Source organism: Acanthochromis polyacanthus, chromosome 9 (genome assembly GCF_021347895.1).
Source record: "Acanthochromis polyacanthus isolate Apoly-LR-REF ecotype Palm Island chromosome 9, KAUST_Apoly_ChrSc, whole genome shotgun sequence".
Lineage (NCBI taxonomy): Eukaryota > Metazoa > Chordata > Actinopteri > Pomacentridae > Acanthochromis > Acanthochromis polyacanthus.
The window spans coordinates 14,528,096-14,549,975 of NC_067121.1; the positions used below are offsets into that span (position 1 = coordinate 14,528,096).

Genomic DNA, 21,880 nt, shown 5'->3' on the forward strand with positions numbered 1-21,880 from the left:
TTACAAGTTAGGGACCAAAATGTGAACAATAAAACAATTGAGGCACTTAAATTATATCGATGTACATTTATTAAACTAAACCAAACAATAACAACAACAATAACACACATTAAAACAACAACACAAAACAAATAAGATGGTAAAATGTGAATGATGGGCAAAGGAAGGAAGAGAACACAATATTTTAACGTAACACTAAGACTGCAACGTACACATATTACATTTGAAATATGGTGTTTTGAGAGAAAGGGATGAATAGACCACACCTGAAAGCAGCTGTCAATTTGATAGTAGACTAATTTGTTAGCCTGTAAATTTGATCTTTGAAAAGATAATTTGGGAGAGACTGAAAGGTACTTGCATGCCCATGATGATGATGATTCTGATGTTGCTGTCTCGGTGGATGGTCCGGTCGGCCTTTGTTGATGTGGGTCAGAATAGCGGTGGACAGAGTCGGGAGAACTCAATGATAAAGGAGAATTTTTAGAAAAGAGGACTCTTGGGTAAAGGAGGACTCAAAGTGGTGCTTTCAGATGTGGTCTTTTAAAGCGGACTTTTGCATGTGGCATTTGGACCCACCTCTGTTGGGGAGGGCTAAAGCCCAGATGTCCCTCGCATAATTACATTGTAGATAATCTTTTCATATCTAAAACTCCAAAAACATTGTAATTTGGATAACAGGATGTATCTAGGTGCATTATTGACAGACAGGGGATTAGAACGATACTAAATATGATCATGTGAATGACAGACATGTTACGAATAATCATATTGATACTAATCAGGAGGATTAAAAGATTAAAGGCAAAGCAAGATGTCGATTGACCATGAAGTCATTGAAAAGTTCACTTGTTCTGTGAAATGGATGTATATAAAAAGGAGTTTAGTCCAGAACTGTGGGATGATTGTCTTTGTTGGGTCTGACGTGAGTCCAGAGTTTCTTTGTCAGTGAGTGCAATGTCTTTGAAGTTGTCATGTAGGTTCCTGAGCCTCTCCCCTTCAATGGCTCAGAAATCAGTCAGAATGTTTTTAGGCAACCATTTGGTCACTTGTAGACCTGATAGTGGCTGGGGGTTTAAACCAGTCTCACGGCTGAGACAGGCCTAGTTTACATCCTGGACGTTTGTGGAGGGAAGTCCTTTAAAGTCTGGTCTGGCGCTCTCCTGCTGATTTGTCACTTTGCATCCTCGTACCAGGTCTGGAAAGCGTCTTGCTTGCAGTGTTTTGATGTCTTGGCTCCACTTCTCAACGATGAGGGACAGACACAAGGAGAGTGATGAAAGGTCAACAGGTATTTAACATAATGGACTACCTCACCTCGAAGCTGTTATTTTAAGCGACATCAATTAAATGTGACATGTGGCACAGCTGCATCAGCTGCTGCTATATTATATGATGTCTGTCAGATGAGCAGAACAGTGTTGGTGATTATTTATAGCATATATTTACTGCTATTCACAATGTGGCATAATGTATGAATTTCATGATTGTTCTATTTTTTTTATTAAACCCTCATATGTAGGTCATACATAAAAAACAAAAGAGGTCTACAGAATGACATAAACTATATTTAACTCTTTGATGCACAACATGGGTGAAATGTGACCCAAATCCAATAGAAATCTCCTGGCTCATGCATCAAAAGGTTTAGTGATGTGTCACTCGTGCTCCATGCATGGTTCGTATGTTGAAGGTGTGTGTCACCTCTTTTATAGCATGAGTGCAGAGTTCCTCTGGCAGCCTCCTCCATTTTCTGTCCTTGACAAGCATTTTAGGAGCTGAGACATCCTCAGCCATGGCACGCCAAGACTGATTTCCAAGTTATAGGCAGAAGGCTGGAGCAAATGAGGTGGTCAAACTCAGTGATCAGAGGAGCCTATGGAGAAATTAGTTGCAGTCTTCACAGGTGTGCAACACCTGTGAAGACTGCAATGCGTCTCGGCCGTCTCCCGGTGCCCGCGGCGGGTGCTGTGCGGGGGTGTTGCCCGGGGGCTCGGGGCGGCGCTGTTCCGGCATGGCCTGTTGCTCTTCGGCTAGCGGTTGCGGTTCCGGCCTGGTGGGTCTCTGGGTGCCCCGTGGTACTCTGTCCTCTCCCCCTCCTCCTCCTTGCCTTTTTCCCCCCTCGCCTCCCTCCTCCCGTCTTCCTCCGCCTCCTTGTCCCCTCTCCCTCGCCCCCTCCCTCCTCCCTCCCCCTCGTCTTCCCGCTCTGCTGCCTGTCCTCTCCTTTCTTGTCGTCTCCTCCTCCCCCTCCTTCTCCTGCCTTCCGCCCTCCGCCTGGGGGGTGGGGCGGGGGATGGGTGTGGGATGGGAGGGCGGGTGTGGGATGGGGTGGGGGGGCTTGGAGGGCTGAGGGGGAGGAGGGTAGGGGGAGGGGGACCGGGTGCGGTGCGCGGGGGCGTTCTGGCCTGGCCTGCGCTGTCTGCCCGCTGGGGCGCCGGGGCTGGGGGGGTGGGGGGTTGGGGATTGGGGTGGGGGGGTGTATGGGGGGCACTGGGCGCGCGCGCACCTCCCTCCGCCTGGCTGGGTGGGGCCCCGTTGATCGCTCCTCTTAAATCACTTCACAAGCTTCGCACAATACAACTTGTAAATATACACATAGGGCACACAACACATCCCTTGGGGGGGGGGGGATGGAGCGGTACTATTCCTACTCCACAATTCCCCTCCAATTTTAATGCACCACACTACCTGGGGGGTGGGTGGTTATGGGGTGGGACGTCATTCGACGGGATAGGCCCCAGTGCAGTGTTGTGCTGTGGCCCCCCCGTCTATGCCCCCACCCTGACACTTCTTCCCCCAGTTTTAACGCACCACATACACATTCACATTTTGGGCTTGCGGTGAGACTGAGGGGGGGTTTCGTTACCCTGTGCTCTGCCTCACCAACCCCCCAATCCTAAGACACCACACATACTTGTATATACACTTGGGTGGGTCACATTCACGGTGCAGGGCTAGTGTTCACCAGTTGGGGAACTGGTGAACTCAGTAACAGGGTAACTCACAATAGTTTTACTAGCGTGATCTCCGGGGCTTCTCCCTGCCGGGCCCGAGGGCCTGGGTTGTTGCGCCTCCCCTGGCGCTCCTTCCTCTCCCTCCCTCCCTCAGGGTTGCGTCTCTCTGGGCGGCCGGAGGTGGGCTGGGCTCGTCTGCCCTTTCGGTGCCGTTGCCCGGTCCCTTGGTGCTGTTTTCCGGTGAGTGGGTGGTCTCCCGGATTTGGGTGTGGAAGGGGTGGCGTGGGTGGTGTGGTTGGATGGGGTGGGGTGGGGTGGCTGGGCGAGGGGTGGGGTGGGGGGTTTGGGGTCTGGGGGCGGGGGGGCCGGGTGGTGGGGGAGGATGGGGGGGGGGGCGGGTGGTCGTGGGGGAAGTGGGGCTGTGGGCCGGTGGGGCGCCGTGGGGGTCCGCTATGGCCCGTCCTGCTGCGCGGGCCTTGGGGCTCTGGCTGTGTCGGGGGGGGGTCGCTCCGGGCTCCTGGGCTGGGTCTCCGCTTGGTGGCTCCTGCGGGGGGGCTGGGTGGACCTCCTTGGGCTGGAGGGGACAGCTCCCTCCTTTTGGTGGAGGTTTTCATGCATGCCAGACCCACCACACCGGCACCTACCAAAACTCAATAGAGTGTGTTCCTCCGGTTGCTGAGTCAGTGGAGGTTGCTGGGTTAGTGTCTGTGGATCTCACTCTGCTCTATCTATCCTTCTTGTGGCCTCCTGACATCTTCATGATTGATCCAGTTGGGACTTTGTCGTATTAGGTGTTTGTGAAGGGTTTTAGATTTGTAAATGGTTTTAAGGTGTGAATTAAAGAGTACAAACAAATAAAATGCACCTTTTCTCTTAGAACACTGTCTATGCCTCACCTTTCTGTCTGTCCTGTGTTTGTTTTATGTTTCACTTGGGTGTGCACAGCCCTCAATGGCATAATGTAGAAAACAGCTTGAAATAAACATGATAGGTTAATTTGCCATGAGGGCCGGTGATGGTCACAGTCACAAAGAAGAAAAAAAAAAATTGCACATGAAGCTTAAGCAATGGCACCATGAGTGGTTGGTGTCATTTTTGAGCGGACTTGCAGACAAAAAAAAAAAAAAGGAGTAATCAGTACCTGGAATATCTCCAGATTAAATCATCTATCCACGGCAAATGTAAGATTGCAAACATCGACGTGTATCTCCCACCACTCATCTCAAAATTTGTTAGTATAACACCAAGAAAAAAACTTCTATCTAAATCATACCAAATCATATACGAGTCAGATACTACCATAAAACTACCAATTACAAAATGGGAAACAGATCTATCAATTACTCCTGATGCCGACTTCTGGAACCAAATCATTCAAAATATTTATTCAATGTCACGAAATGCCAACCTTCAATTAATCCAATACAAAATACTTCACAGAACACACCTCACGGGACAGAAAATGTTTAAAATGGGATTCACCTCAGAAATTTGTATTCACTGCACTCAAAAATCACCAGACACCTACCTTCACGCCTTCTGGCACTGTACTCCAATTCAACACTTCTGGAACGAGGTTACAAAATCACTTTCCACCATGATGGGCTGCCACATCCCCATGTCCCCCTCACTCTGTTTACTTGGTGATGTGTCAGTCATAAACCTCAACAAATCCAACAGCAAACTACTCCTCACAGCCCTAACTATCGCCAAGAAAACCATCCTCATCAACTGGAAAAGTAGGAGCAAAACAAACACCACACACTGGAAAAACTTACTCATAGACCACACCACCTTGGAACATTCACCCATACACACCCATACCTCAGCCGTAGAACACCTCTCTGTTTGGACCCCTCTTCTCAACCACCTTCACTCTTGAATTTTCTTATCATTTACTATTACCATCATTTTCACTATCATGTGTTTAATATTATGATATCAACCACCTGAGAGCCAATTCCCCTGATCCTCCAAATGTCATACCCCATTTTTAACCTCTGATTTTGTTGCTTTTACATCCATTTCATCACTTCTGCCTTAATATTATTATGAACTTAGTACTATTATCACATACATACTATAGGCTATATAGGGTATATTATCGATTTATTTAGTTATTCATTTACCTCTACTCATCCACTTATTCAAGTATTCATTAAAAATTAGAAATGCCACTCTGTTATTACTTTATAATTTATATTCTTAATGGGATGCACTGTAAAGGGATTTTTATTTATGTTTTACATCTAATTTAATTAATATACAATAGATATATTATGCATAAATAGCATATACTATTTGAGTTAATCCATTTATTGTTTAATTATGTTTGTTTAATTGGATCCCTTATGTTATTATTATTATTAGCACTATTACTACTAATTTGCCACTTCCTATGTGTATGCATATATGCATGTGTGTAGGTCTATGTATATGTATATGTATCATTTCTATAATTTACATTGTTTGATATAATATTAATATTTTTTTCTTTTCTTTTTTTAGATTGGTAATACGACCATATGTTATAAATATCACATAAACCATATATATAAAATATATAGGGTATATTATTTATTTATTTATGTACCTATTTATGTATTTATTTACGTATTATTCATGTATCTGTTTATTTTTGTTTATTCACTTATTCATTTATTTATTTTCAATTCATCCATTTATTCAAGTACTTGTTTATTTAAGATTAGTAATACCGCTATAGGCTATAATTACTTAATAGCTTATATTCTTAGTGGGATGTTTATTATATTGAATTTTTGTGTTTTTTTTTGTCATCATTTTCACTACCATTTTCACTATCACTCTCTCTTTAACCTAAATAGATTATTTATGTATAAATATTTACTATCTATTTGAGTTCATCCTTTTGTTATTATTATTATTATTATTATTATTATTTTCTTTACTGGATTATTATTATTTTTATTAACTATTATTGTTCTATTATATATGATAATATTATGAGAACAACTAGTAGATATAATTATGTGTTGTGGTGATGAGACGATGACCTGAGCATGGGGGTGCATGTGTGGGGGGTGGACTGGGGGGCTGGGGTTTCGCGGGCGGTGGCAGTGCGCCCGGCCCCCCCTCGGTTGGTATGTCGGTGTCCCTGGTGGGACTGGTTGGATGGGGGGCGGGGGGGTGGCTCACGCCCCCACCCATCCCTAAAGGGAAAGAAATTATTTTAAAAAATAATAATAATTATTATTATATATATATAAATAAATAATTGGAAAAATATTAATAATAATAATAATAATAATAATAAATAAATAATTGTAGCCTTTCTCAGACAACAAACTTCCTCCCCAGGGAGGAAAAACTGGCAGAATGGGGGAACGTTGAGGGGGCGGGCTCTCACTCGCCTCCCTGCCCCACCTGTTCTTGTTAGGGGCCCGAGCGTGCCACCGCGGGCTGGTGCGCGGTGTCATTTGCTCGCCCCCTGGTTCCCTGATTTACCCCCTCGCCCACCACTCATTGCTCGGTCGTTGTTTTATTATTACAACATATATAGTATTGTTATATATTATTATTAATAGTATATTCAAACAAATTATATTATATACTATCAGTTTGTCTCTTCACTAGACCCTATTGTATTATATTCACCGTTGATGTTATCACTATTACTATTATTATGGTTGATATCTTATTATTATTTGATTCATCTTAGTATTATATCATAGCATTATTTTTAATATTATATTATAGGTTGTGCATCGCCCCTCACTCCTCACTACTTGTTCGTCAATTTTTATTCTTTATCTTTATTTGTTTGTTTATTTTTTTTATTTTGTATTTTTTTAAATTATTATTACTTTTTGTTTTAGCTTTTTCTTGTTCCCTTCTTCCTCCTCTCATATCAAGTCCCCGCCAGTCTACATTATTACTCATGGTCATTTAACTTACATCGAATCACTGAAACACAATTGCCACTTATCGACAAATGCAGGTTTTTTGTTTTTGTTTTGTTTTGTTTGTTTGTTTGTTTTCTGTGCTGGATCTGTTTGTTTGAATTTGTCTACTTCTGTCTTTCTTTTTTATATTTCCATTCATTGTATCTTCACTGTCTACATCACTGTTGTTGTTGTTATTGTTTGTCACACGGTTTCACAATAAAAAAAAAAAAATTAAATATCCCAACCTTACACAACAACTAAGCCAGAGAATACAACAGTTCAAAATCATCACAAATCATATTTTTAAAATATTCCAGTCCGGGTTTTCTTAAACCTCTTTTTACTGCAGTCCGACCCATTCAACATAAATAATCCGCTCCGGGTTTTTCACCCAATCCAACAGAAAATCCAAACAAGGAACCGGGTTACGGCTGTTCTTTCAGTTCCAACAAAAAGAAAAAGAAAACAAGTACTCCAAAACGCTGCCGTTCGGTTCAGGAACGGAGGATGAGCCATAAACAGGGGAAACTCAAAAGGAAAGCGCTGCCGTTCGGTTTGAGAACGGAGGATGAATCAAAACGAGAAAAAAAAGGAAAGGAAACCAAACTCACAGGTCCGTGCCGTGGCGGAGCTGATCCTGCTACAACTGGAGTCCTTCAGGCAAGGTCCGACTTGCGCCGACGGTCGGTAGCGGGTAAGCAGAGACAACTGGTTCAGGATTGCGTGGGGAGACCAACACCATACACCATCTGTCACTGACTCTCCGCCATACTGTCTTGGAAGCTGGCTGATATCGGGAAGTCAAAGGGCTGGCTCTCTCAGCGTGCGAAAAAACAACCATTTTACTGGCTGTAATGCAGATGGGTGGATGGGCGTGGAGGTCAGTTGAATGCACATTATCTGAATATATTCCATAGAATTCCTTTTACTTTGGCTATCGCCACACTCCCTCCCCCCCTTGGAGAAAAAAAAACATTGAAGGTAGGCACCGTACATGATAATCCCTACATTGCAAGTCACATGTTTAGATATTCTAAGTCATAACACTGGAAAAAAAAACATCCAATTTATTATAAGCAAAACGTATAACTCTGATCATAAGAATTAACGTATTAGAACATCTGCTCTGCGAATATAATCAAGATAACATCAGAAAGCCTGAAAGTCCACTTATCCTGATTTACAGTTGGCTAAGTATAAATTATAAGTTTTCTTTTAGGACCGTTTAAGAGAAACTCCAATAATATATAACAATTATAACAATTATAACAATTGATAAATTGTTATAATTATCATTTAACCGGTGCCTATTTAAGACAGAGCCAAAGTAAAGCAGTTGTTTAGGATCAGTTTGTACGACTGTTCTAATTCATGGCTGTCTGATACATCCTTCAGTCTTCAACTTAATGAATATTTTTTTCCTTCTTAAATATAGATTTATTCCCCAGGAGAGCTGGAAGGAGTAATCGGGAATCCAAAGAACTCTTCATCCCCTGTATCTTCCTCAAATATCCCCCTCAGTCGATGGTGCCGCAGCTCATCCAGCTCTTCTGCAGATGGATAGCAAGCTTTGAGGCGGGATATATGCACATTACGATGGTCCTCCCCGCTGTCCTCAAGGACCACCTCATAGTTAAGAGGTCCCTTCTGCTGGAGGACACGATAGGGACCCTGCCACTTCGGAGCCAGCTTTGCAGTGAATGATTTTTCTGCCTTGGACATGGGACGAGTGCGTAACCAGCCTCTGTCCTTCTCTTCAAAACTCATATCCCTGCGGTGCTTGTCATAATTCCTCTTCTGTCGCCTACGGGCCAGAGAAAGGTTTTTAGTAACAAAGGCCTTCAGATCATTGAGCTGAGAGATCTTTGAGTAAACTCCAGAGCCAGGCACGGCATCTCGTGGCTGCAGCACTACATCCAGCGGTCCCCTCAATGGCCGATAAAGATTGAGTTCAGCCGGGGTGACGCCTGTGGACTCATGTACAGCGGAGTTCAGAGCAAACCTGAATTCTGGAAGATGCTTATCCCACTGTTTGTGCTGGGAACCAACAAAAGAAGCAATCATGGTTTTTAGAGTTCGGTTCACTCTTTCTGTGAGGTTTGTCTGCGGGTGATAGGCAGATGTCAATTTCTGTGATACATTCCATGTTTTGCAGGTGGCTTGGAAGATGGATGATACGAATTGTGGGCCTCGGTCTGAGAGAATGTAATCTGGTATACCCCATCGCGTAAAAATTTCCTGGGTGAGAACACGAGAAATCAATTCAGCTGTCGCTGTCCTCAGTGGGAAAAGCTCCACCCATCTGGAGTAGTAATCCACACATACCAGCAGGTACAGATTTCTACTGGAGCTCCTGGGGAAAGGACCCATTAAATCCAAACCTAGTATCTCCCAGGGCCGTCCTACTTCTGTTTGCTGCAATTTCCCCACTGGTTTGCGGCTCTCTGGTTTGTATAATTGACAGACCTGGCAATTTTTCACATAATGCATGACATCCCAGCTCATTTTCGGCCAGTAAACCAGATTCTGCATCCTTCTGTAGGTCTTGTACCTCCCGAGATGGCCAGCCAGAGGGTCTTGGTGGAATAACACTAGGAGGCGTGAACGCAGGGTCACCGGTATGTATAGCTGGTAAGTAGTTCTGTGAGGTAGTTTCAGAACTCGGTAGACCATGTCCTCCAATACCGTGAAGGCGGCATTAGCTCCCATCTCTATGTCTCCTTTATCCATCACCTTTTGATAAATTGTTTTACTCTCAGAGTCAGACTGCTGGGCGCTCCACACTGCCTCAGTGGTAACAGGTAGTTCTTTGGAAGAGTTTAGCATGGTAGACGAAACAGTGGCACAAATGGAGTTGTGAGTGGATTCTCCATCACCACTTGGAGCCCTAGACAAAGCATCTGGGACCGTATTATATTTCCCTTTCCTGTACTCTACAGTAAAGGTGAATTCTTGGAGTCTCAGTGCCCACCGGATCAGCCGTGTACTCGGTTTGGTGGTTCTGAATACCCACAGGAGGGAGGAGTGGTCCGTCACCACAGTAAAGAGGCGTCCCTCCAGGTACGCGCGCCATTTCTCCACAGCCCATACTACTGCCAGACACTCCAGCTCAGTGGCAGAATAGTTCCTTTCAGCTGGATTTAAACTACGACTGCCATAGGCCAGAATTTCCTCATGACCATGCTCTGAACGCTGAACTAGTATAGCACCCAGGCCGACCTCACCGGCATCCGTGTACACTAAAAATGGCAGGTTGAAATTTGGATGTCTCAGAATAGGAGGGTTTACCAGGTACTGTTTCAGAGTTTCAAACGCAGATTGGCATTCTGATGACCAAACAAATTTCACTCCTTTCCTTTTCAGGGCATTAAGAGGTTCTGCAATCCGGGAGAAGTTCGGTACAAAACGGTGGTACCACCCAGCCATGCCCAGGAAACGTTCAAGGGACTTCCTGTTGGTGGGCACTGGGAAGTTTTGAACGTCCTGAGTTTTCTCTGGGTCCACCTGAACTCCTTTGGACGACACCACATGTCCGAGGAAGGTAAGAGAAGAACGGAAGAATTTGCTTTTCTTCATGTTCACAGTGAGACCCGCCTCCCTGAGCTTATCCATAACATCCTGGACGTCTTTAAAATGCTGGTCCCATGAAGTTGAATATATGATAATATCATCCAAGTACACAAAGCATGTGCATCCTTTCAACTTTCCCAGTACCATGTCCATGAGCCTCTGGAAAGTGGCAGGGGCATTTTTCAAACCAAAAGGCATTACCCTGAACTGGAAAAGACCATATGGGCAAATGAAGGCTGTTTGTGCACGGGAATCTGGATCCATCTCTACCTGCCAGTATCCACTGTTCAGGTCCAGGGCAGAGAACACCGTGGCTCCTGCCAGGGATTCCAATATTTCCTGGATTGTCGAAATGGGATAGGCATCAGTATGAGTTTTGGCGTTTTGCCCCACGTTGGGCGCCATTTCTTTATGTAGCGGTTCAACTCAAATATGCCATTGTACCCTACAAAGGTCTGATGTTGAAACATAAACCTTGGTATTAAATTAAATATCCCAACCTTACACAACAACTAAGGCAGAGAATACAACAGTTCAAAATCATCACATATCATATATTTTTAAATAGTCCAGTCCGGGTTTTCTTAAACCTCTTTTTACTGCAGTCCAACCCATTTAACATAAATAATCCACTCCGGGTTTTTCACCCAATCCAACAGAAAATCCAAACAAAGACCCGGGTTACGGCTGTTCTTTCAGTTCCAACAAAAAGAAAAAGAAAACAAGTACTCCAAAAGAAAACGCTGCCGTTCGGTTCAGGAACGGAGGATGAGCCATAAACAGGGGAAACTCCAAAGGAAAGCGCTGCCGTTCGGTTTGAGAACGGAGGATGAATCAAAACGAGAAAAAAAAGGAAAGGAAACCAAACTCACAGGTCCGTGCCATGGCGGAGCTGATCCTGCTACAACTGGAGTCCTTCAGGCAAGGTCCGACTTGCGCCGACGGTCGGTAGCAGGTAAGCAGAGACAACTGGTTCGGGATTGCATGGGGAGACCAACACCATACACCATCTGTCACTGACTCTCCGCCATACTGTCTTGGAAGCTGGCTGATATGGGGAAGTCAAAGGGCCGGCTCTCTCAGCGCGCGAAAAAACAACCATTTTACTTGCTGGAATGCAGATGGGCGGATGGGCGTGGAGGTCAGTTGAATGCATATTATCTGAATATATTCCATAGAATTCCTTTTACTTTGGCTATCGCCACAAGCTCCCGGCGCTAAATGTATTTTCTAAGATTAGAAATCTGATTTACCTTATCAGTGTCAGCCATCTTCTCTTCTCCTTTTCGCCCAGAGGAAAGCGGTAGAAAGATATCGTTTTATTTACATCATTTCTATTGTTGCAACACGGGACACAACACAGCACCATTATATCGTTGGTTTGGTAGGACACGGAAGTGACGTTTTTGGACACGATGACGTAGTTACTAGCCATCCCCATATCTGGAGAATATGATTAGTGGGTCATTCCAGAATTGGAGTACATTTTGGACGTCAACATTGCTGAAAAATGGACCTTTAATTTTACAATTTTCTGCTACATATTCATCAATAATAGGTAATAAAACTACCAAAGGCTTGATTGACTCAGCTTACACATCATGGGTACCATTATTATTCCATGTTTTATTTTTTGTTTGCGAATCCTACTCTGATCACAGTAATAGAGTTGCTAATCCATGCTAATGTTAGCTTTTGCTCGGGAGCAGAAGCTAGATATTTAACTAGGTGTTACTGCTGACCAAGAGGACAAACTTCATGATGGAAAAAAGAATTCAAGAAAAAAGTCAAAAGAATTCATCTTATCTTGATAATATGAGGTAGAATGATACATTCAATCAAGGCTGACAATGTTATGAAAATATGAAAAATAGAAGAGAGGACATATCTTTGCTCTGTCCATTCTTTAGGAACTGTTTGATAATGTTAATTCCAGCATATCATGTGATTCACTGTTTTCTCCTTCTACCAGCTAAAAAGGTTATGCAAACATGGTGATTGTGGGACACACGTTCCAAGTGTAATTACTATTATTTCAAATATTATGTTGATCAAAACAATGCTCCCACAATTACAAAAGGCATCAGTGAAAAAAAATACTAAGAAAAGGGAGATTTAGATTTAGTTTTACCTGTTTTATTTGAGATTCTATTTGTTTATCATTGTGGTGGGATCAGAGAAAAATGGCATTTTAGGGGGAACTCCAGACTTATTTGGTATTTTAAAAACATTTTTAAGCATTTTTTTAACCTAGTTTTTTAGATTTGGTCTCAGGACAAGTACATTTGCACAACAACTGCATGTTTTAGTATTTTGAAATTTAATGGGTCTTTGATGGGTCTTCCCCCTACTCTTCTTCCTCCTTTCTTCTCCATCTCCACTGCACCTGTCAAATAAAGCTGTAAAAAGGCCAAAAATAACCTTTAATAAAAAATAATGATTCCGGTGGGAAAATTGAAACTATTGTACAAAGGTCGCACCTCAACTGGGGTAATTTCTTAATTTATAAAATTGCTTCCAAATTCAACTAATGCTTAAATTTACTAATATTTACACAGTCTAGATTTAACTTTCACCAAGGCTACACGTTTATTATTTTTAGTTGGAAAATACTACTAAAGTAAAAAACAAACAAACAAACAAAAAAAAACCACATGACCCAGCATGTGAGATTCATACTAGGCTTTGCACTTTAAATGCAATGTTTTGTTCCCCAACATAATTGTCACCACTTTACTACATGTTTCATTTACTACATGTTTCATTTAACATAAAGCACTTCACACTACAATACAGAGGCAGAAAAAAAATCATGTGCTGATGCTTTAAGATAAGATAAGATAAGATAAGATAAGAATCCTTTATTACTCCCCATGTCTGGGGAAATTTCCCATGTTACAGCAGCATACATCATACAGTAGGAGCAACAATAAACACAATAAACAATAACACAAGCAACAATAAACAACAATATAATGATAATCATAATAATATTCACAATATGTTCAAGAGTGTAGGATTGAAAAAGTGACTTATGGAATGATGTGAAGTACAAGAAGACCCAAATAGTGCAAGAACTGTGCCGATTATGTGGTAAAGGATGATGTGACAGAGTCCAGTTTTATGTTAACATCAGCCAGTGATGCTGATGTTATAAAGTCATATAGCAGATGGAATGAATGACTTGCGATAGTGCTCCTTCTTGCAGGATGGGTGTCTCAGTCTGCTGCTGAAAAAGCTACTTTGAGACTCCACAGTGTCATGCAGGTCCATGATGGATGTGAGCTTTGTCAACATCCTCCTCTCACCCACCTCCTCTATGGAGTCCAGGGAACAGTCCAGCACAGAACTCCTCACCAGTCTGTTCAGTCTCTTTCTGTCCCTTTCAGTGTTCCCTGCTCCTCAGCAGACCACTGCATAGAAAACAGCAGACGCTACCACAGAGTCATAGAATGTCCAGAGCAGAGTCCTGCACACTCCAAAGGACCTCAATCTCCTCAGCAGGTGGAAACGACTTTGGCCCTCTGTGTTGTGTGACCAGTCCAGTTTGTTGTTGAGGTGAACACCCAGGTATTTGTATGAGTCCACTATCTCAATGTCCATACCCTGGATGTTCACCGGTGCAGTCTGAGGTGCCCCCCTCCTGCAGAAGTCAATGGTCATCTCCTTCGTCTTACTGGCATTGAGCTGCAGATGGTTTCGCTCACACCAGTCGACAAAGTCAGAGATGACCGTCCTGTACTCCAGCTCGTCCTCATCAGACACACACCCAACAATGGCTGTATCATCAGAGAATTTCTGGAGGTGACACCTCCCAGAGTTGTAGTGGAAGTCTGATGTGTATAGGATGAAGAGAAAGGGAGAGAGCACTGTCCCCTGTGGGGCCCCCCTGCTGCTGACTACTACATCAGACACATAGTCCTGAAGCCTCACATACTGTGGTCTGTTGGTGAGGTAGTCGATGATCCAAGCAGCCAGGTGACAGTCTACTCCCGCTCCCTCAAGCTTCACCCTGAGCAGAGAAGGCTGGATTGTGTTGAAAGCACTGGAGAAGTCAAAGAACATGACCCTCACAGTGCTGCCGGTGTCCTCCAGTTGAGTCAGCGATCTGTGCAGCAGGTAGACGACTGCCTCATCCACTCCAATGTTCGGTTGGTAAGCGAACTGCAGTGGGTCCAGATTAGGGCTCACCTGGAGGCGTAGGTTCCTGAGGATGATCCTCTCCATGGTATTCATCAGATGAGAAGTGAGGGCCACAGGTCTGAAGCAGTTTGGCTCCCTGGGGTTCCTGGTCTTTGAGACAGTAACCAGGCAGGAAGTCTTCCACAACACAGGAACCCTCTCCAGACTCAGGCTCAGGTTAAAGATGCGCATCAGCACCTGACAGAGCTGGTCTGCACAGTCTCTGAGGAGTCTGGAACCGATTCCATCAGGACCTGCGGCTTTCCTGATCTTGATCTTTTTTAGCTCACTTCTCACCTGATCAGCTGTTATGGAGAGGCTGGGGGTGGAGGAGGATGACAGGAGAGGGAGTGATGGTGGTGGGGGTGAGACAAGGAGAGATGATGGGACTCTATGTGGAGTCCAGAGGTGGTGGAGGGTGGGGGGAGGAGGAGAGGTGTTGTTGGTGGTATAGAGCTGAGGTGTGAAGAAGGACCTGGCTGGTCAGTGCTTTGATGAGAGGGGGGAGGAGTGAGAGCAGAGTCAAACCTGATAAAGAACAGATTCAGCTCATTGGCCCACTCCCGGTCTCCTGCTGCAGCTCCCCTCTCATGGCCTCCGCTGTAACCAGAGATGGATCTTAGGTCTTTCCAGACCTCCCTTGTGTTATTGTTCTTCAGGTGAGATTCCATCTTGGTCCAGTAGCTGGCCTTGTCCACCTTGATCTTCTTCTATATCTCCTTCTGCACCTTCCTCAGCTCCTCTTTGTCTCCAGATCCAAAAACCCTCCTCTTCTCCCTCAGCAGGGCCTTCAGTTCTGGGGTCACCCAGGGTTTGCTGTTAGAGAAACACCGTACTTTCCTGGTCGGTGCGATGTTCTCTGCACAGAAATTAATGTAGTCTGTGATATTGTCTGTCAGTGCATCGATGTCTTCCCCGTCTGGACCACACAACACATCCCAGTCTGTGGTCTCAGACCACAGACTGGGATGTGGTCATTGCAGGACATTGTCCTGCAGCGCCTCAGCGGCCTCGACAGACCACTTCTTCACATACCTTATGGTGGGGGGTTGTTTCTTCACCATTGGTATGTAAATGGGCTGCAGTCTCACCAGGTTGTGATCTGAGTGGCGAGGCAGGGGGAGGAGCTGTATGCATCTTTGATGTTTGCATACTACTGTATGCAGGGTTTTACTATCTCTGGTCTGGCAGGTCATGTACTGAGTGAACGTGGGGAGAGTGGCAGAGAGCGATGCATGATTAAAGTCTCCTGAAATGATAATAAGAGACTGAGGGTCAGATGTTTGCAGCTGGGACACTTCACTGTGGATGAGTTCACAGGCTGCAGCCGCATCAGCCGAGGGAGGGATGTACACAGTCACAGCTATTACATGTGAAAACTCCCGGGGCAGATAGAACGGGCGCAGACCAGTAATTCTACATCCTTAGTGCAGAGTAGGGGTGCAAAAAAATATCGATATGGCGATATACCCCGATACTATGTCACCCAATACAATATTGATTTTTCAGCTCCTAGTATCGATTTTTAATGAAAGCAATGATTTGTGTTTCCGACGTCTTGTAAATACAGTGAGACTTCCGCATCTCCACTCCAGCAGAGGGCGCGGAAGAGCATCTGTGTGGCATAACGGCATTCCTGCAGTTGAGGCGCGCTTAGTGGCTATTGGCTAAAGTATATGGAAATATGGCTAACAATATCACGACGCCTTCACAGTATAAAGCCGACGTTTGGAAGCACTTTGGCTTCAGATTTGTACATGGAAGTAAAACCGAGTTAGACAAAGAAAACGCTGTTTGCAAGCTTTGTCTGGCTGCCGTGAAATAGAGCACGACAAACTTGAGAACTCATCTAGCAAGACATCATGCTGAGGTACTGGCACAGAAGCAGCTCCCTAAGAGTCCTGAACCAAACCAAACTACGCTGGATAACTTTCTTCCATTTACCTCACCTCGAGCTCAGCGCATCACAGAGTCAATTGTGCATTTTATTTTTAAAGATTTGCGCCCGTACAGTGTGGTTGAAAACACTGGCTTCAGGTGGATGCTACATACATTGGAGCCGCGTTACAAGATCCCGCAGCGCGTCCACAGCTCTTGATACAGCTGTGCCCAAAATGTACGACCAGGTAAAGAAAGCGGTGAAAACGTCGCTGAACGCTGCGCAGAAAGTTGCCCTGACTTGTGACGGTTGGACGTCCAGAGCCACCGAGTCGTACATTACCATAACATCTCACCACATCTCCAACGACTGGGAAATGGTTACGCATGTTTTGCAGACGAGAGCAATGCATGAGAGCCACACCGGCAATAACATCGCGGATTTACTGAAAAGGGCAATAGAGGAATGGGGCCTACAAGATAAGGACCCAGTCATCGTCACAGACAACGCATCAAACATGAGCATTGCAGCAGACCTAGCCAAAATGATGCATTTTAAATGCTTCGCGCACACCCTCAATTTAGCTTCCCAGCGCGCACTAAAGTTGCCCGCCGTCCAGCGCTTGCTGGGAAGAGTGAGACGCATTACCAGTTTTTTCAGACGCAGCACCATTGCCAGCCACGTACTGAAAGAAAAACAAAAGCTGCTGAATCTGCAACAGCACAAACTTCAGACTGACGTTGTCACCAGATGGAATAGCGCACATGACATGCTCCAGCGCTTCCTCGAGCAACAGCCAGCCGTCACTGCTGCCCTCCTCTCAAATGAGGTGAGAAAGAATGAAAAAGATATCAGCACTCTAAGCGAGGCCGACATTACAGCTGCAGAAGAAGTAGTCTATGCTATGAAGCCCATGAAGATTGCCACTGTTGCCATGGAAGAAGAGAAATCTCCAACATTGTCAGCAGTTGCACCAGTCCATGCCCAGTTGATTCAAAAACTCCAGGAGAGCCCAAGTGACTCTAATATAACAAAAGAGATCAAATCTGTCATATGCCAGGATCTTAAGAAGAGGTACTTAGATGAGCAGAGGGAGACACTTCATGTTTGTGCAGCTCTGGATCCCAGATTTAAGGCCTTGCCTTTTCTGTCTGAGGATGAACGCCAGGCCGTCTATGATAGAGTCATCACAGAGGCCGCAAGGATCGAGGAGCTATTTCAGGTAAGCTAAATAATTTGATTAAACATTAGACTGTTTTCACATAGTCTTTCAATATTTTTCATAAAGAGGCCTCTGGCACAGTATAAATATTACAGAAATATTTTTAAAAGCGTAGAAATTTAACAGTGGTGCATGTTGGTAAACATTTCTGATCCATGAACAACAGATATTATTATTTAATTGTCATTTAATGCATTTGGGCTTATATAATTAACTAAATTTCATGTAATGTCGTTTTTCAGCAGAGAGGAGCTGAAGAAGATGAGACAGTGAAGGCAGAGACTCAAGCTGATGGAGAAGAGGAAGATGAGGATGCAGGGCCAGAGGTACTAGATGTTAAGGATGAAGGGAGCAGTCAAGATCCGGAGGAGGAGGATCTTAAGCAGTCAAGATCCTTTGCAGCCGTGTCCAGATCTAAGAAGAGATCCAGGGATTCTTGTGACCTTGCTGACCTTCTTGGTCAAACATATGCTTCAGGTTAGTGGAGGAAATTTAAATGTCAAAAATTAGTTTTATTTCTGTTCAGTTGAATATTTGGGCCTCACTAAGCAGAGCAACATTTGTTCAGAATTTGCTTTTTTTGTGACACTGTTCCAGGGACTGCAAAGAAGTTGAAGACACCAGAGAACCAGGCACAGGAGGAGATGGCAAGATTCGAGGACACTGCTCCGATGCCAATTATCAAAGGGTCCAATCCACTGAACTGGTGGAAAGAGCATGAATGCGATTTTCCCCTCCTGTCAAACCTTGCAAAGAGGTATTTGTGCATCCCTGGGACAAGTGTCTCCTCTGAGAGAGTTTTCTCTACTGTGGGGGACATTATCACCGCACAGAGGAGTGTACTTACCCCTGATCACCTTGATCAGATTCTTTTTCTAAACAAAAATCTAAAAACAAAAGAAGTAAAGTACAAGTACTAGGCCAATTCATTTATCAAAATGTGAATAGTTCCCACTGGTTAGTGTCCATGGACTTTTCAAGTCAGGTGATGTTTGTAACACCAAGTGTCCAACATAGACAGTAAATATTTTACTGTTAAACACTGCTGTTCAAAATCCAAACATAAAGTTACACAATTTTCATAGCACTGAATTTATTACAGTCATGAGTTTTACATCTAGCATCTTGTTTTCTGAGAGGTTAAATATGATCATCTATCACTGTATCAATCCCCTTTTATATATATATACACACGTGGACAAAATTGTTGGTACCCCTCAGTTAAAGAAGGAAAAACCCACAATTCTCACTGAAATCACTTGAAACTCACAAAAGTAACAATAAATAAAAATTTATTGAAAATTAAATAATCAAAATCAGCCATCACTTTTGAATTGTTGATTAACATAATTATTTAAAAAAACAAACTAATGAAATAGGGCTGGACAAAAATGATGGTACCCATAACTTAATATTTTGTTGCACAACCTTTTGAGGCAATCACTGCAATTAAACGATTTCTGTATTTGTCAATGAGCGTTCTGCAGCTGTCAACAGGTATTTTGGCCCACTCCTCATGAGCAAACAGCTCCAGTTGTCTCAGGTTTGATGGGTGTCTTCTCCAAATGGCATGTTTCAGCTCCTTCCACATATGTTCAATGGGATTCAGATCTGGGCTCATAGAAGGCCACTTTAGAATAGTCCAACGCTTTTCTCTCAGCCATTCTTGGGTGTTTTTGGCTGTGTGTTTTGGATCGTTGTCCTGTTGGAAGACCCATGACCTGCGACTGAGACCAAGCTTTCTGACACTAGGCAGCACATTTCTCTCCAGAATGCCTTGATAGTCTTCAGATTTCATCGTACCTTGCACACTTTCAAGACACCCTGTGCCAGATGCAGCAAAGCAGCCCCAAAACATTACTGAGCCTCCTCCATGTTTCACCGTAGGGACAGTGTTCTTTTCTTCGTATGCTTGGTTTATGAGTCTATGAACATAGAGTTGATGTGCCTTACCAAAAAGCTCCAGTTTGGTCTCATCTGTCCAAAGGACATTCTCCCAGAAGCTTTGTGGCTTGTCAACATGCATTTTTGCAAATTCCAGTCTGGCTTTTTTATGAGTTTTTTTCAGCAGTGGTGTCCTCCTTGGTCGTCTCCCATGAAGTCCACTTTGGCTCAAACAACGACGAATGGTGTGATCTGACACTGATGTACCTTGGCCTTGGAGTTCACCTTTAATTTCTTTGGAGGTTGCTCTGGGCTCTTTGGATACAATTCGAACGATCCGTCTCTTCAATTTGTCATCAATTTTCCTCTTGCGGCCACGTCCAGGGAGGTTGGCTACTGTCCCGTGGGTCTTGAACTTCTGAATAATATGAGCCACTGTTGTCACAGGAACTTCAAGCTGTTTAGAGATGGTCTTATAGCCTTTACCTTTAAGATGTTTGTCTATCATTTTTTTCGGATGTCCTGGGACAATTCTCTCCTTCGCTTTCTGTTGTCCATGTTCAGTGTGGTACACACCTTTTCACCAAACAGCAGGGTGACTACTTGTCTCCCTTTAAATAGGCAGACTGACTGATTATGAGTTTGGAAACACCTGTGATGTCAATGAAATGACACACCTGAGTTAATCATGTCACTCTGGTCAAATAGTTTTCAATCTTTTATAGAGGTACCATCATTTTTGTCCAGGCCTGTTTCATTAGTTTGTTTTTTAAATAATTATGTTAATCAACAATTCAAAAGTAATGGCTGTTTTTGATTATTTAATTTTCAATAAATTTTTATTTATTGTTACTTTTGTGAGTTTCAAGTGATTTCAGTGAGAATTGTGGGTTTTTCCTTCTTTAACTGAGGGGTACCAACAATTTTGTCCACGTGTGTATATATATATATACATATATATATATAAGTATGGTTTATACAGATTGCTGTATTTGTTCACTCATGAAATGGGCTCTACACAAAGCTGAAAAAACATCTGCATATGCATTGCTAGTGTTTCAGATCACAAAACACTAAAGTGTGATAGTATTTTAACACTAAACATGTTGCAATTCTTTATCAATTCAAAGCACAAAGCTTAGAGCTCATTTTACTTGAACTGTTAACATATTGTAAAACTATAATTGATGTTGCTTTTATAAGAACTAATGGTACCTTTGTCTTTAAAATGTGCCTTAATTCTATAGAAACAGATTACTGCTATCTTCATGCCCATTGTTGTTCAAACAACTTGCTTTGCACTGTATATGTTGCTGTAGTTACTGTTCAACAATACCAAATAATTTTTTGTTTTATTGTTGCCTCCAAATTTATGTATTGTGCTGCAAATCATCCAACATATACTCCTATTTTTACCCAGTTGGTCCAGCTGGTAAGGTAAGGAGGCATGGAAAAGAGTACATACATACATACATAAAATGCTAATATTTTGAATCAAACAGTTTGGACTCAATTTGTACACTGATCAATGTAATCTGATATACATATACAGCAACATGTGTTTTCATCTCCACTTAAAAATTTCAAGTTAATTATGGTAATATCGCAATATTGGGATATCGGGATATATCGTGATACTATCATATCGTGACCCAAGTATCTTGATACGTATCGTATCTAAGGGTGTGGAAAATAATCGATATTAATCGATGCATCGATGCGCACGTGCGCGACGCGAATGCAGCGGCTCATTCACTGGATATGGATGCAATTGACGGGTGAAATCTAGATTCATCTCGATGCGTTGGCGGGTATCGGTAAAATCCGATGCAAGAGCCGTTTAATTCGTGTTAAACTTCACCCCATCTACTGTTCCCCAGGCGCACTGAACGCACCATCATTTTTTCGCGTGTTGTATTGAATACGGACGGAAGCCGTTAGGTACATACAATACACTACTAGTAAAACAATGGATGTTCGCGTGAGCAGCAGTGAGGAAGAGACAATATTTAATGCACCCGCAACGTTTAAATCTTTTGTTTGGAAACACTACGGATTTGCAAAGACAGACGGAAAGCTCGACAAAACGTCCGTCATTTGCAAAGAATGCCGCGTGAAGAAGCCGTACAACGGAAGCACGACAAACATGCAGAGCCACTTAAAAAGAGTACACCACATCACCGACAAGTCTACCGCCACCTCCCCCGCCTCGCCGTCCAGTTGACGGCAGATTGGAGCATGCAGAGGAGAGTTATACAGCAGT

At 43.4% G+C, this 21,880-nt stretch overlaps 2 protein-coding genes across 4 annotated transcripts in view; one reads left to right on the top strand and one right to left on the bottom strand.

The window, feature by feature from the left end:
* and2 (actinodin2) overlaps nucleotides 1-21,880 on the bottom strand; it is a 131,168-nt gene that overhangs the window by 65,560 nt on the left and 43,728 nt on the right. Inside the window, exon 1 of one of the 3 annotated variants that reach the window (XM_051953376.1) lies at nucleotides 7,492-7,574. The exons of the other annotated variants lie outside the window; for them this stretch is intronic. The gene's annotated coding sequence lies outside the window, so the exon portion shown is untranslated. Of the gene's footprint in view, nucleotides 1-7,491; nucleotides 7,575-21,880 lie in introns of those variants that run through there. 3 annotated transcript variants of the gene reach the window in all.
* Nucleotides 14,838-18,941, top strand: LOC127535412 (E3 SUMO-protein ligase ZBED1-like). Its single transcript, XM_051953365.1, has 3 exons — nucleotides 14,838-17,733; nucleotides 17,976-18,210; nucleotides 18,331-18,941. Exons 1-3 carry the CDS (start codon nucleotides 16,495-16,497, stop codon nucleotides 18,651-18,653), a joined length of 1,797 nt encoding a protein of 598 aa, XP_051809325.1. The 5' UTR covers nucleotides 14,838-16,494; the 3' UTR covers nucleotides 18,654-18,941.

Excerpts from the sequence above, each read along its gene's own strand:
- LOC127535412 (XM_051953365.1), top strand. The coding sequence starts at position 16,495 with ATGCTGAGGTACTGGCACAGAAGCAGCTCCCTAAGAGTCCTGAACCAA. Across the intron at positions 17,734-17,975 it reads GGATCGAGGAGCTATTTCAG|CAGAGAGGAGCTGAAGAAGA; the intron begins GTAAGCTAAATA and ends GTCGTTTTTCAG. Across the intron at positions 18,211-18,330 it reads TGGTCAAACATATGCTTCAG|GGACTGCAAAGAAGTTGAAG; the intron begins GTTAGTGGAGGA and ends ACACTGTTCCAG.